At 36.0% G+C, this 15,050-nt stretch overlaps 1 protein-coding gene across 4 annotated transcripts in view; it reads left to right on the top strand.

Annotated features, from left to right (window-relative positions):
* The window catches only part of LOC306880497 (uncharacterized protein), a 27,143-nt gene extending 12,093 nt beyond the window's left edge, over positions 1-15,050 (top strand). Inside the window, exons 9-28 of one of the 4 annotated variants that reach the window (XM_079434040.1) lie at positions 455-543; positions 623-700; positions 780-890; positions 971-1,042; positions 2,225-2,329; positions 2,410-2,532; positions 2,668-2,767; positions 4,007-4,062; positions 4,138-4,228; positions 4,329-4,467; positions 5,464-5,626; positions 5,715-5,750; positions 6,112-6,179; positions 6,283-6,380; positions 6,994-7,107; positions 7,368-7,436; positions 8,497-8,546; positions 8,704-8,769; positions 10,253-10,472; positions 13,625-15,050. In XM_079434040.1, the coding sequence (XP_079290166.1) occupies positions 455-543; positions 623-700; positions 780-890; positions 971-1,042; positions 2,225-2,329; positions 2,410-2,532; positions 2,668-2,767; positions 4,007-4,062; positions 4,138-4,228; positions 4,329-4,467; positions 5,464-5,626; positions 5,715-5,750; positions 6,112-6,179; positions 6,283-6,380; positions 6,994-7,107; positions 7,368-7,436; positions 8,497-8,546; positions 8,704-8,769; positions 10,253-10,472; positions 13,625-13,896 (2,120 nt within the window). In that variant the 3' untranslated portion in view covers positions 13,897-15,050. Of the gene's footprint in view, positions 1-454; positions 544-622; positions 701-779; positions 891-970; positions 1,043-2,224; positions 2,330-2,409; positions 2,533-2,667; positions 2,768-4,006; positions 4,063-4,137; positions 4,229-4,328; positions 4,468-5,463; positions 5,627-5,714; positions 5,751-6,111; positions 6,180-6,282; positions 6,381-6,990; positions 7,108-7,367; positions 7,437-8,496; positions 8,547-8,703; positions 8,770-10,252; positions 10,473-13,624 lie in introns of all 4 variants that reach the window. The other 3 variants (XM_079434039.1, XM_079434042.1, XM_079434041.1) reach the window with 3 other exon arrangements.

Genomic DNA, 15,050 nt, shown 5'->3' with positions numbered 1-15,050 from the left:
TAGCAAAATAAAATTTACATTACTTCCTTTTATAATTTGTCTAATGGTGAAAAAATATTAAATATTTTTAATATATATTTTATAATCTAATTTTATCAGATTGCACTTGCTCAAATAAATGAATAGAAAAATATTTTATATTTTGATAAATTAGTTTCAATGTAGTTTATAGTTTACTTTCCAAATAATTCAAATATGAAGTTTTAAGTAAAATGTTCTCAGTAGTTTTTGAATCACTCTCCCAAAAATATTTATATCGTCATTGAATATTGTAATATTTGTTATCAATAACAAAATGGAATAATTCAAAATTATGTATTTTCACCTTATATATGTAGGATATTTTTCTGTAAAATGATCTAAATTATTTTGTAGTAATTTGAAGTGTTCTTAAAGTCTCTTAAAATATTTTCTTTATTTTTTAAATATATTTTGCAACATCTTTTTTCCACAGTAACTGAAAAGCAGCTTAGAGACAAGATCCAGCAGCTTCTCAACGAGAAATCCGATGCTGCTAGCAAGATCACAGAACTAAACCACATGGTAAATTTAATTTGCTTGTATTTTACAGCTTATTGTTTTCAGTAAAGGCTGATGAACCTGATCATTTGTCTCCTTGCAGATAAAAGAGCGCGAACAACAGCTGAAAAACTCTGAGAAATCACTGAGTTCCAGCCAACAAGAAGTGAAAGGGCTGAAGGTGAATCATCATCCATCACAATCTCAGTGTCATCTCTGTGCACATCTGTATAATGTGGTTTGTTGTTTTTGCTGACTAGAATCGTCATCAGAAGCTTCAGAGCCAATGGGAGCAGATGTCTGGGAGCGTTTCACAGCTCAACCAGAAAATAATGGACACGCAGGAAGAAAATTCAAATCTTAATGAGAAGGTAAGCTTTGATCTCTTTTAATTGTGAATTTTATCTCTCAGATTTTTCATGACTTTTTCATGTTTTTCTCTCAACCAAAGATAGCCAAAATGCACCAGAGAATCGAGAAATACCAGAAAACACTGAAGAGCTATGATGAGGAGCGTGCAAAGGTAATTTGTGCTGGATGAATTGATCTTGAATTGGCGGTTTTTGGCATCAATTTGTCAGCCATTATACAGGTGCTGGTCATAAAATTAGAATATCATGAAAAAGTTTATTTATTTCAGTAATACCATTCAAAAAGTGAAACTTGTATATTAGATTAATTAATAATATTTCAAATGTTTATTTCCTTTAATTTTGATGATTATAACTGACAACTAATGAAAGTCCCAAATTCAGTATCTCAGAAAATTAGAATATTGTGAAAATGTTCAATATTGAAGACCCCTGGTGCCACGCTCTAATCAGCTAATTAACTCAAAACACCTGCAAAAGCCTTTAAATGGTCTCTCAGTCTAGTTCTGTAGGCTACACAATCATGGGGAAGACTGCTGACTTGACAGTTGTCCAAAAGATGACCATTGACACCTTGCACAAGGAGGGCAAGACACAAAAGGTCATTGCTAAAGAGGCTGGCTGTTCACAGAGCTGTGCCCAAGCACATTAATAGAGAGGCGAAGGGAAGGACAAGATGTGGTAGAAAAAAGTGTACAAGCAATAGGGATAACCGCACCCTGGAGAGGATTGTGAAACAAAACCCATTCAAAAATGTGGGGAGATTCACAAAGAGTGGACTGCAGCTGGAGTCAGTGCTTCAAGAACCACCACGCACAGACGTATGCAAGACATGGGTTTCAGCTGTCGCATTCCTTGTGTCAAGCCACTCTTGAACAAGAGACAGCATCAGAAGCGTCTTGACTGGACTGCTGCTGAGTGGTCCAAAGTTATGTTCTCTGATGAAAGTAAATTTTGCATTTCCTTTGGAAATCAAGGTCCCAGAGTCTGGAGGAAGAGAGGAGAGGCACATAATCCACGTTGCTTGAGGTCCAGTGTAAAGTTGTGAATTAGATTATAAATTCAAAAATAAATTAGATTTATTGCTGTTTATAATTTCCATATAATTTAAATACTACTTTTAAGTTGAAGATTTGTTTTCCAGTAAATTTCACATTCTTTCATTTTATATATATTGATAATCAACTACATTTTGAGAATATTTTAGCTCCCTGAATAAGGGCTGGACAGATAAAATGAGACCATTGTTAAATAGTTTCACTAAACATTTAGTTCCCTCATGTCCTAAAGACGAAGGTATTAAATGTTTTGGGTTTGTTTTGATTTGATAACAGGTTCATGTCCTCATGGATGAAGCCAAACTCAGAGAAGATGCTCTAAAGGCTCAGGTTCTGTCCTTTGAGAAAGAAAATGGCACTTTAAAAGAACAGAAGAAATCTGTAAGTTCTGCTGTCAGAGCTGTAAATCTCATTCATCCATCAATGTCAGCTTGAATCTAATGATATTTATGTTCTGACAGATCCTCCGTGATGCTAAAGACTGGCAGGAGAAGCACAAGAAACTGAGCGAGGAGATCCGAGTTTATCACAAATCCCAGAAAGAGCTGGAGGACTCTCTGGTGCACAAGGAGAATGAGATTGATGTGAGTGAAACTTATTGCGTATTATAAAACAGGTGGTCCGGAGGAGCTTTGTTTAAATTTTATTACAAATTATAGTGTGTTCTCCATAATATCACATCCTAAATGCATGGCATCCCATGATTCTCTGGTATCTAGGTTTTGTCCAGCTGTATTGCAGAGCTCAACCGTCTGGGAGCCGGTGATCCTGCAGAACTACAGAAAGATGATGCTAAAATGTCCAATGGGGAAGATGCTGGTCAGTCTCTATTTATAACTCCAATTGTTTGATTTAAATTTAGTTTTCGCTGTCCTTTTTTGTCTTTTGTCAGGGGACTTGTATTCATATGCATTCAGCAGATGCTCTCATCTTGAGTGACTCAAAGCTTTATTTCTCGGAGTCTGCCGTGATCCACGAATGAAACGTGGGAAATTCAGAGTTATCTACTGAGAAATGAAGAAATAATCAAGATACTGATTATGTTTGAACTGTCAATCACAACATTCCATTTAAGAACTCTAAATATCAGATTGTTCTATTGATTCTTTTTTTTGTATCAGTTGAGCAACGTAACCAAGAATGCAATCATGATCTGTGGCATTTAAATGCTTCCACTCCTAACAAGTTAGTGCTGAGGAAATGTCAGACACTCATAAAAAGCTTTGGAACTAAAAGTAAAAACCACTCTTCTATGGAATTATTTTGGATTTGCCAGATTTCAGTATAGATTTAAATATTTTTTTATTCAGAATTTGAATAACAATTCCGTTCTTCATGATCCAAAGGCCCAATGTTTATAGAATGAGCTTTTATTGTTTTGTTGCTTGGCAACCATTAAACCCAGTTATTGTGATCTGTTGTTGATGCATTTAATTAGGTCTGCATGATTTGGGAAAAATATTATTGCAGTTTTTCTGATCATTTCTGCTGCAGTAAAAAAGCTGTTTGCTTGTATGCACAGTTTGGCCAGAATCATATTATTATAATAATAATTATTATTATTATTATAACGATATTACGCAAAATTCTAAAAAACATTTAACAAAATAGGATAATAGTAGTAATATTTTAATTAATTTAATATATTTAATATTAATTATTTAAATATTTAAAACTATTAGATATTAATGTCACTTAATTAAAATAAAATATTTATTAACAAATAAAACAATTTAAAATAAAAATATTAAACAAAATAACATTACTGTTGTAATGTTATTTTGTAATGTTGTAATGTATTAGAGTATTTGCAAAAAGTGTTGTATTTTATGGTAGAATTGTAAAATTACTAATGGTTGTCTTAATTTCTTCAGTTTCAAATGTTAAACCATTGAGGCTTTATTTTAGCGTTAAATTTAATAAATCGCTTGTGTGCTTTTAATTTATTAACATTGGTGTCTTGCCATTTTATTCAAGCAATAGGTTGCTTGAGGCCTGAAGATGGTTAGATGAAACTTTCTCCTCTGTTCTGAACAACAGGCCTCTGTTTTCTTTCAGAGAAGATGATGGACACCATGAGACTGCGAATCAAACAGATGATGGATGTCTCCAGGGTACATACATCTGATTTAAATTTGAGGATAATTCAACCCTCTTCTTATTTCTAATGCAATGTTTCTGTTTCGCAGATTAAAGCGACTCTCGGTGTTGTTGAAGACGAGAGGAATCGCTACATGGAAAGTCTCCTCACCGAACAGAAAGCCAGACAGGAGCTGGAGGGTATGAAGACTGTGAATGTTCATTTGAACACTTTCTGATTGGCTTTCCACATCTTCATCTAATTGTGTACTGACTTTAATTTATTTTTTCTTTAATGTAGAGCAATATCAGAAGGTCATGCGTGACCAGATGAATCTGAGCAATGAGAGAACTCATCTGGAGAACCAGTTCAAGCACCTGCAGCAGAGGCTGGAAATCACCACTGAACTCTACCAGCAGAAAGAGAACGCACTGCAGCAGTGAGAGCTCACACTTTACATCACATCTTTGCATCATCAAACCCTTTAGAAGGGCACAGATCTGATACATTAGTTCAGAGAGCGTTGCAATATATATTTTATTTCCATGTTTTTAGTTAGTGTGTGTATAATTATTCTACTAGTAGAACACCTGTAGTATTTCATTATTTCAATTGAAATAACATTTAAGTTTTTCTCTCTGCAAAAGGACCAACCATAAAAAGCCAATTGTGATCTATTATCGATACATTCAGTTTGGGCTGCATGAATTATTTAAATGCTTTTTTAAATTATTATTTTCATTTAAAATACAATAAAAAAAGATTAAAATAAAATGTATACATAAAATTGGGGCTGTACAATGTGGAAATTTAATGTTTTCGATTTAAAATGCAATCAAAAAACAAGATATGTTAATATTGTAATAGTTCACTGTAAAATAGAAAATTGAGTGCTCATATCAGATCCGTTAGTTCAGGGAGTCTTGGCAGTATTTTTTTATTTATTTTTTTTCCATATTTTTAGTTACTGTGTTCTAAAATATGATGAATATCCCAAAATAAAAATTAGATTTTTTCTTTTTCTATGCACTTCAGAGAGCATCAGCTGTGGAAGTGCAGATGGAAACTAGAAATCATGCTAAACTCATGAAGTGCATGTTATGTTACAAGCGACTGTATTTCACACAGCTGTTGTGTGATGTTGCATCCTAAATGATGCACAATACACTTACATTTATGCATTGAACACACACTTTCATCCAAGGTGACTTACAAAAGAGGAACAACAGCCATTTGTTAAAGAGCCATTTGTAATGTGCAATGCCAGGTTTATTAGACAACTACATGAGGAAGCAAACTATAAAACAGAAGAAATAGATGACTGATCTGGCTGTTTAGGATTACCCAGATTTCATAAAATTGAGTTTCAAAGCACAAATACAGCTTGTATTTCATGATTCTGGATTGCTAAAATAAACTCACCTGTTGTATGTAGGAAACTGACTCAGGAGGAGCTGGAGAGACACGAGAAGGAGTCGAAGCTGTCGGAGGTGGACAGTAAAGCTCTGCGCTCAGAGGAGGAGGTGAGAGCCCTCAAACAGAAGATCAAGGACATCGAGGAGGAGATGCAACAGAACGAACGCTCTCTGAAATCTGAGGTGAGAAACATTTACTGCACAGAGTCACTGTATTCTCAATCCGGCACACAAAACTCAATCTCAACTCCTTGCCTTCACTTTCTAACAGGTGGCAATCCAGGAGAAGAAAGCCCATGAGAACTGGGTGAGTAATTACCACGCTTCAACTTTTTGTCTTTTGTATTAGGAATCCACTGGCTGTGACTGATATGATGGTACACATTTCAAAATGTTTTAAATACAGAAATATTGCTGTTGAACAGTGGAATGCCCTACTTATGGTAATATTATTTATAATAATGTAATTAGACAATCTAGAAGCTTTTTTTTCTTCAGGGATGCGCAGACTGATACTGATATCTTATTTATAATTTAAAATCAGTACAATTAAATGGCAGATAACAAAATTACTAAAACTTGGCTAATGTAAATACTAATAATATATTATTAATAAAAATAATATTGGCTAATACTGATATATAATCAAACCTACTTATTTTCTATAGTTGAAAGCCCGCGCCTCTGAACGAACTCTGGTGGAGGAAAGACGAGAGTCGGGCACCCTTCGTCAGAAGTGAGTGTTTATCAAATCGCACTGTTCAGTTGCGGTATTCTCCATCATATTGCTGTTATTGTCAGTGTTGATTCTGATCTCTGATGTTTGTGCATTTATAAAGGCTTGTGGAGTACAGAGATAAAATATCAGACCTGGAGCAAAGTCTGTTCAAACTCAACTCTGGACCTCCAGATCGCCACATGCCGCCACAGAGAAGAGGTGAGCAGTTTCTGTCCTATAATTCACACTTCACAAGGTCTTTACAACACAAACGACCCACAGAACGGCTGCTGTTGCTGTCCACAGTTAGTCTGACAGGCTTTTGCATAATGCAGTGCTGTTAACAAAAATATTAGAAGTCATTTGTTAATTGAAATAAAACAGAAATATTAGATGAAAAACATAAAATAGAAAAAAAAAATATTCAAAAATGAATGAAAATACCAAAAATATTTTTAAAACAAACTGACAATGACAAAAGCTTAAATAAAATAAAAACTAAAATGAATAAAACAGAAATAAAAATCATTAATGCAAAATATATTTATTTTAAATTACAAACACATTCAGTCCGACACTAAGATAACTTTGGTATAATGTAATTCCAGAGAGGATGCAAGCAGTATTTTTCTCTTTCATTCAAGTAGAGACATTTTACAAAAACTCCAGATAAAGAATAGTAAAGTAAGAATATAAATACTCATTAATGATAAGCTACCTTTGTAAGCTTGTCTTTCCGAGCAACAGTAACTGAGGGGCGGAGCTTAGCGCAGGGTTGATTCCTCTCATGTGTCTGGTATTGTTTCTGATTGTGGTGGTTTGGTCTAAGCAGGTGATTCGTACGGGCCATCTCCTGTGAGCGGGGGCGCTCCCTCTCCTCCTCTAATGATGGAGGGTCCTGGACGCCCCCCCTCTGCACCTGTAGGGCGACGGGGCGAACCGTTCGGTGAGTCGCCGCTGTGTCGTCCTCCTCCCCTTGACATCAACCTTATCCTCCTCCTCTTATTTTTCCAGCTTTCCTGTTTTTGAGTCGCTCTGTTTTTAGATCGCCTGTCATTTCCCCCTCAGTTTCTCTCCTCAGAGCATTTCCTTCTGTCTTTGTCATTGAAAGCGCTCCTGATGCGTTCGCTCCTGAACTCCAGCATTTAATGTATGTCAGTATAAAATGATTGATAACGGTTCCTAATGACTTGTGATCTGTTCCAGGTCCACGACCCCCGTCTGACCCTCACGGACGCTTCTCAGACCTCGGACACCCGCTGCCATCCAGACCAGGTGCTTATGATACGACCCGTTATAAAGCAGCAACGAGAGATGCATTTAATATATAAATATACAGTAAATTTATAAAATGTTGTTATTTAAAAGAACGGTTTTCTATTGTAATACATTTTAAACTGTAATTTATTTCTGTGATCAAAGCTGTATTTTCAGCATCATTACTCCAGTCTTCAGTGTCACATGATCTTCAGAAATCATAATAATATACTGATTTGCTGCTCAACAAACATTTCTGATTATTAATATTAATGTTGAAAACAGCTGTGCTGCCCAATATTTTTGTGGAAACTGATTTTTTCAAGATTCTTTGAATTGAAAGTTCAAAAGAGCAGCATTTATTTTAAATAGAAATCTTTTGTAACATTATAAATGTCTTTACTGTCACTTTTGATAAATTTAATGCATCCTTTCTGAATAAAAGGAATGTTACCTTTAGAACTAAAGTAATTTCTAAAATAACTAAAACTGAAATAAATAAATCAAAGCTAAATAGAACAATTATATAAAAATGACACTGATTATATTTAAAAAATACTTTTTTGTGTGATTTGAAATGAAAATAATTAAATAAATTATAAATGTTGACTTGTGAACTATCTAAAATAAGTACTTAAACTGAAATAAAGCTAAATAGAATTTTTTGTGATTCTTTGATTAATAGAAAGTTCAAAAGAACAGCATTCATTTGAAATGGAAATTGTTTGTAACAAGCCTTTACTGTCACTTTTCATAAATTTAATGCTTGCTTGCTGAATAAGTATTAATTTATTTTCTTTTTTAAAACTTACTGACCCCAACCTTTAAACTAGTACAGTTTTTACAGTCATTATCTGTTTATTACATGAACATTTAAATACTCCATGTAAAGAGTTCATTGAATCCTAAATCTAATATTGTAAAGAAAATAAATATTTAAATATGAATTTTCATTTATTTTTTTCTTAGTTTTTTAATAAATGTGGACTGTATCAGATGTGGTTTGAATTGCACAGTTTAAGATCTACATTATATCTGCATTCACAGATGTCTAAATGTCATTTTGTCTGTTTTTCAGAAATGTTTCCTCCGATGACTTCATCTCCTTGTGCACATGATGGACCGATGGTAAGGATCACAGCTGTCATGTTTTTCTCTGTTTGATATTTGATGTACAGTGTGTTCCGATGTGAGCGAGGAGATCTTCAGTAAACGTCTAAGAAACACTCATGCATATCCAGATGTTGTTGTCCATTAAACGGCGGTGGGTGTGTTTGCTTTAAAGCAGACGGCACCGGTCAGTGAGACGGCCAAGGCCTCAGAGCAGGTCTCGTCTGAGCCCGTACAGCCTGTGAGTACAGCGGCTGGGTGCTGGGATGGATGGGACTGTTTTGTGCACAGTGCCAGGTTGCTTTGTGAGCTGTTTTTGGGTCTTCAGAGCCTGATTAAACATGTCTTTCTGTTCACTTTCTAATCACTGTGTGGGTCTTGTGTGGGCGGATGTTTAACAAAACTCATGTTGGTGAGTGAGTTCCAGCATGTACAGGCCTGAAACATACTCTACACAAGTACATGAATGCAAAATAGCAATGCAAGACTGATTTGTTGTGATTTCATAATGCAACGCAAAACTTTATCGGCCCTAATGAGTAGTAAGGAACATTACCACCACAGTGACACAAGTGCGTGTAAAGTATGTCAAATTTAATCAAATATAAAATTAAAATAAATCAATAGGGCTAATGCAACAACTGCCACTTATGCTTTTACACATTTTGATAATTTCAAACTGTCCACAAAAATGAAGTATTCTGCCAAAATAAAAGCTTGAGGCTTTGAAATGTCAAAAGCTTGAAAGGTTTAAAAATAAATATTTGACAAGTTATAAACGCTTGAGTACCCATTTATGACTTTAAATATCATTATTGTAATTTGTAATATAAAATAATATTTTTTTACAGTACAATTTTAATTTACAACACTATAGAATAATTGTTTTTATAAGTGGAGCTAGATTAATTATCAACAGTTATGATAATCAAGCTTGATGCATGGTAAAGCTTTAGAGTTAGAATTTAAGACATTATTAATATTGCAACTTGTTATATAAAATACAAAATTATCAAATATTTTTTTACATTTATTTTACAACCGTAAGATAATTCTTTATTCATTTTTATAATTGGTTAATAGACAACATTTATTTTAAGTATTATTAATAAAGCTTGAGTGACCTTTAGTGTTTGAATTTAAGACAAACTAGTATTGGAACTTGTGTAAAATAATTATCAAATATTCAGTTTATATTACAGTACATTTATAATTTACAACAATAATATTTTTCTTTTTTATAATTGGAGTTAGATTAGTAATCAACCATTATAATAATTTATTATATTAATAATTAATGATCAATAGAACTCATCATTATTACTGCTATTATTAGGACTATTACTATTATTGTTGTTATATAAAATTGTATTGGGTTCCTAAAACACCAGTGTAACCATTAAACCACATTAGAGAACCATGCGCATGCATGTGGATGTTAAATTATTGAACTAATTTTAAATTAAATTATGAAAATAATTTAAAATCTCAGGGCGACTACAAGTATTTGAATATTAAAATAGTTTAAGATGTTAGGGTAACAAAAGGGTTAGGGTTAGGGATGCGCTTGTGTCTGCTGTTGTTCTTGTATAAAGTGTGTTTCTGGCCTTGCAGTGGTTCACTGATGTCTGCTTGGGTTGGTTAACAGGAATCTGGTGTTAAACCTCCTCAGAGCTCTAGAGAGTATTTTTCTTTAACCTGTAGTTCTCTATCTTCTCCTCCAGCTCTCCAAGTCTCAGAGTCATGGATCCTTCCTGTCGTCTCCCATCCGGGATTCTCCGGTTCCACCACCGAAATCTTACGGACCGCCGCCACCTATGATGATCCGACCGCCCAATGGCCACCCGCCCATGATGCTGCCAGAGCCACGCTTCAGACCGCCACCCATGGACCCATACGGCCCTCCTCCGATCGGCCCGTTTGGACCTGTACCGCCACTGTTTGGTAAGATTCAACACTGCTTTTTTTTGCTTCACATCCTGAAACTAGTGATGCACCAACATGAACTTATTAAAATGCCAAAATCAAAGATTTTAATTAGCCAGAAGTTTATTTAATAATCAGTTAATCAGATTTATTTACTAATGAACACTCAAATAAAACAGTTGTATATAAAATATTTAAATTGCATATAAAATCCAAGCTCCAACCAGCCCCAAATCACACCTGCTTGGAAGTTTGTAGTGATACTGAAGACCTTGATTATCTGGATCAGTGTTTGATTAGGATTGGAGCAGAGCTGTGACTCTCCAGGAATTGAGTTTAAGACCATTCCTTTACATGGTTACAGCAATCTGTCACGCCATGTTAAAGGGTTAGTTCACCCAAAAATTAGAATTCTGACATTAATAACTCACCCTCATGTCGTTCCAAACCTGTAAGACCTTTGTTAATCTTTGGAACACAAATTAAGGTGTTTTTGATCAAATCTGAGAGCTTTCTGACCCTCCATTGACAGCAATGCAACTGCAATGTTACATCGGTAAAATAGCCCATGGGACATCAGTGTCTCAAGAGAAAACGCACGCATGCTGAACGTAAACAACGCTGATTACATTCTGGGGAAAGCGTGCGCATGCGTTGTGGTACTCTCCAAAATGATGATGGACGGTAACTTGGGGAGAAGAATTGTTAAATTTTGTTTCCTTTGCGCACAAAGTATTCTCGTAGCTTTGGAGGACTTGGGCCAAGGACTTGAGCCACTGATGTGACTGTTTTACTGATGTCCTTGCTATGTTTCTGGACCTGGGAACATTGCAGTTCTGTTGTGGCGCTTTTCCACTGCGTGGTACGACTCGGCACGGCTCAGTTCAGCTCGGTTTGCGTTTCCACTGCAGTTTAGTACCGCTTTAGAGTGGGCGGGATTATTCACGTGTCTTTATAGTTGCGCTGCCTCTACTGCTGTGACTCCTGAAAAACATTTTAATTCCGCGTCGCTCCATCAAGCTCTTGCAGGATCCACTCCTCGGCTGTCAACGAGAGTACAGTCTGTACTTCCTCAACAGACAACGAAACAGCCATTTTTTTGGTTGTTAAAAGAAAGGTGCGCTCATTCAAAACGGTTGCGTTCGATCCTTCGCTGGCTGTGCTGATTTAAATCTAGCGGGTCTGTTGTGTCTCGTGCCGCAAGTTCAATGACGCAAGCAGTGATCAGCAGAGTTTACACGTCATGTTTTGCTAACGATATGGTTCGCTTGGAACCTCGGCCGAGGTGGTACTAAAAAAAGTACCAGGTACTGTAGCCAGTGGAAAAACCCCCAAAAGTGAGTCTTGCTGTACCATGCAGTGGTAGGGTACAGTGCTGTACCATGCATATTATGTGCAAAAAAAGTTTACCACTTTACAGTTAGTGCTATCATACAAATACTTACTAGTAGGTTTAAAATTCTACGTCACATTTATTGTCCAACTACAAATATTTTAGCAAAATATATATTTGAGTCATAATTATATGAAGTTGTGAATGAAGTCTATGATGTTTAGTGGAGAATCGCAAAGCAAAAGCTTATGCACTTCTGACAGCAAAATGGAAATATTTCCATGGCTTTTCTAACATTTACAGATGGAGAATATACCTGTGAAATGTAAGTTGTGCATTTAGGAAAACAGCACATCTCAAACACATTAAACGGCGCGAGTCTTTGTCACCGGAACACGCATCCTTTCTATCAGCCGCTTTAAACTCAAACCACAGGCTATCTTACGAGTTTTTTAAAAGCCCTTCATATAAAGCTTGTCACATGTTAAGAACAAATTGCATTATGCACTTTTTCCGTAGCAGTTCAGTCTGTGTCCTCCGCTAGATCTTTTTTCAGATGCGCCCGTATCAAATATCGATATTAACGGCATTGCTTCATACCGTATCGCTTATAAAAAAATATATCTATCGTACAAACTCGATATACCGCCCAGCGCTATGCAGTGGAACATTTTTGATTCTACAAGTATTGCGATTCGATATTGCTGTGTTCTGATTTGAGTTTTTCATTTTTAACTCTAGACCATGGGAAAAAGTTGAATGATGCACTTAATATAGACTGTCGCAATAAAAAAACACATCTTAGCAGTCACTATTGCAATTTGATATTAGAATTTATTGTGATTTTTGTTTGCTTATTAAAAGACTAGACAATGGAAAATAGTTGATTATACCCTTAAAAGAGACTGTATATGAGGAGTCATTAACAAAAACAATGCATCACATCTTTCTGAACTTTTATTTCTGGAGCATACACAGTGTATATTTAAAGTACTTTGAACCATGAAACTTAAAAGTACCAAAACTCTGAACTTGCGCATGAATATAATAGTCAAATGTTCAACCAAATGAGCAGAAAAAATACTTTCTGAATTAAAAAAGAAGTGCTATGTTACTCTGCATACCGTTTTAGTCATGTTTAGTCATGTTTTCCCGGCAGAATTGGGATTCAAAACGTGAAGGTGCAAAAAGAATTCTGGAAGAGGTTTGATCCTCTGCCTCCGTCATGGCTTTGCTTTCTCGCACCGGCTTTAAAAGTATGATGTCATCTAATGCAGCGGCACTGCAAACGCAGAACGATCGTGACAAAGCACCGCGAGAGCTACAGAGAACAGACGGCTCCCACTGATCTATATATAATGACGGCTCTGTGTGCTTTCGAATCGCTCTCGAGGTACTTTAATGTCATGCGCTGATCGTCCAAGTTGAACACGCCTATACATTTCGCCCTCTGTTGGAATTACAGAGCGCTAACTTCTCCCCCTCCACCTCTTAGGAAAAATAAAATAATCAAATAAAAATCGAGGTAAACCAATCGATTTTTAAATGGTTTTAAAAAGAATCGCGATAGATGAATCAATTTTATTTATTTTTTCTCCCATCCCTACTGTCTATGGAGGGTCAGAGAGCTTTCAGATCTCATCATAAATATCTTAATTTGTGTTCCAAAGATGAACGAAGGTCTTACGGGTTTGGAATGACACAAATTAATGACGCAATTTTCATTTAAAGGATTCAAAAAACTTAATCAAAGTTAATCAAACATCAGTTTTGTTCTGTGATTTTGGATATTAATTTTCAGTGCATCACTAAACCTTGTTACGTTTTGTTTGATCAGGACGAGGCCCGCCATTGGGACCACTTCCTCCTCCGCCGCTTGGACCACGGGACGTCCCGCCTGAATTTTTCGGCCCTCGTGGACTCCCCCCACGCCCCTTCCCTCCCGGACCTCTGCCGCCCCCCGGAGCCATGATCCCGCCTCCATACGGCGGGCGTGGTTTCCCAGGACCCCCTCCGCTAATCCCTCAGAGCTCCAGAGACGGCGAGGGGAGTACCACACCAGCCAACGACCCGCCAACGGATGCATCCCATCAGCACAGGGAGCCTTGATTCACCAGCTTGATCTTCTCAATATTTAACCATCAAAATCTGGTTTGGGTGGAAGAAAACACTTAATTTTGTTTGGATAACACATTTGTGACCGAAATAATGAGGGTTTTGATTTTATACATTAGCAAACCTTTCCTATGGAAATAGTTTGATTTAATATGCATTACAATTGTTTTTCTGGTGGTTGAATTATAATCTCTACCACTCTCTACCACATGCTGATGCATTCTGGGATGTCAAACCGATATTTAGGTAAGTCGTGAAGCCATTTCCTCATGCCTTTAATGTGAGAGGACTCTGAAGAGAATACATATTTTTATGCCTTTTCACCATTTTTGAACGCCCATATTACCGCTTTTAGTCTGATTCGCCAGCCCACGTGATTATTTGCCTTCTCGCCTGTGTATGTTTTAACATTTGATTCGTCGTGCGTCTGCTCTTATGATTCCTTTTCCTAGCGGAAAGACACACATGATGTCATATTGACAAAGTATTTGTACATTTCTTTCAGCTGCATACATATACAATAAAATATTCTCACAAATCAGGCACAGTAGAAACAGATGAACGTTGTATGTTTGTGCATTCATAGTCAACAGGTGATTTAAATGTATAATTGAATGTTGCATGATGATGAAACACAAGCAGATTGAATTTGACAAACTGTTTGAATTGATTGTGACCGCTACGTACGGTAGAAACATTCATGAAAATGAATTAGTGTCATTCGATTCACGCAGGAATGATTTTACAACGAGCAAGAGCCGCACATGATGATTCATTGAATTGCAATAATTTATATATATTAAAAAGCCTTTTCATTCCCAGAATGGTTTTGCGCACAGAAAATCTGCTCGTGTTTTATGAACGAGGCCCATGAATGATGTTCTCTGGGTTTCTGATGCAATGCTTTTGTAATCAAAATTGAAAAATACTCAAAATCCATCTACCTTTTTTGTCTTATTTTCTTGGCATATATTGTTTTGTTTGATCGAGTACATTATTTTAGGAAGTGTGTTGAGAGGATGTATCTTGTGTGCAGTAAGAGTGTTAGCATCATGTGTTGAAATCCTGGAAAAGAAACCGTTTTAATAAATGTGGCATTGATTTCACAAGAATGAATGAGTTTAATAAAGCTGCTTTTTTTTCCTGTA

Source organism: Barbus barbus (assembly GCF_936440315.1).
Source record: "Barbus barbus genome assembly, chromosome: 14".
In the NCBI taxonomy this organism is placed as follows: domain Eukaryota; kingdom Metazoa; phylum Chordata; class Actinopteri; order Cypriniformes; family Cyprinidae; genus Barbus; species Barbus barbus.
The sequence above is the reverse complement of the archived record's forward strand: the minus strand, read 5'-3'. Positions and strand labels throughout refer to the sequence as shown.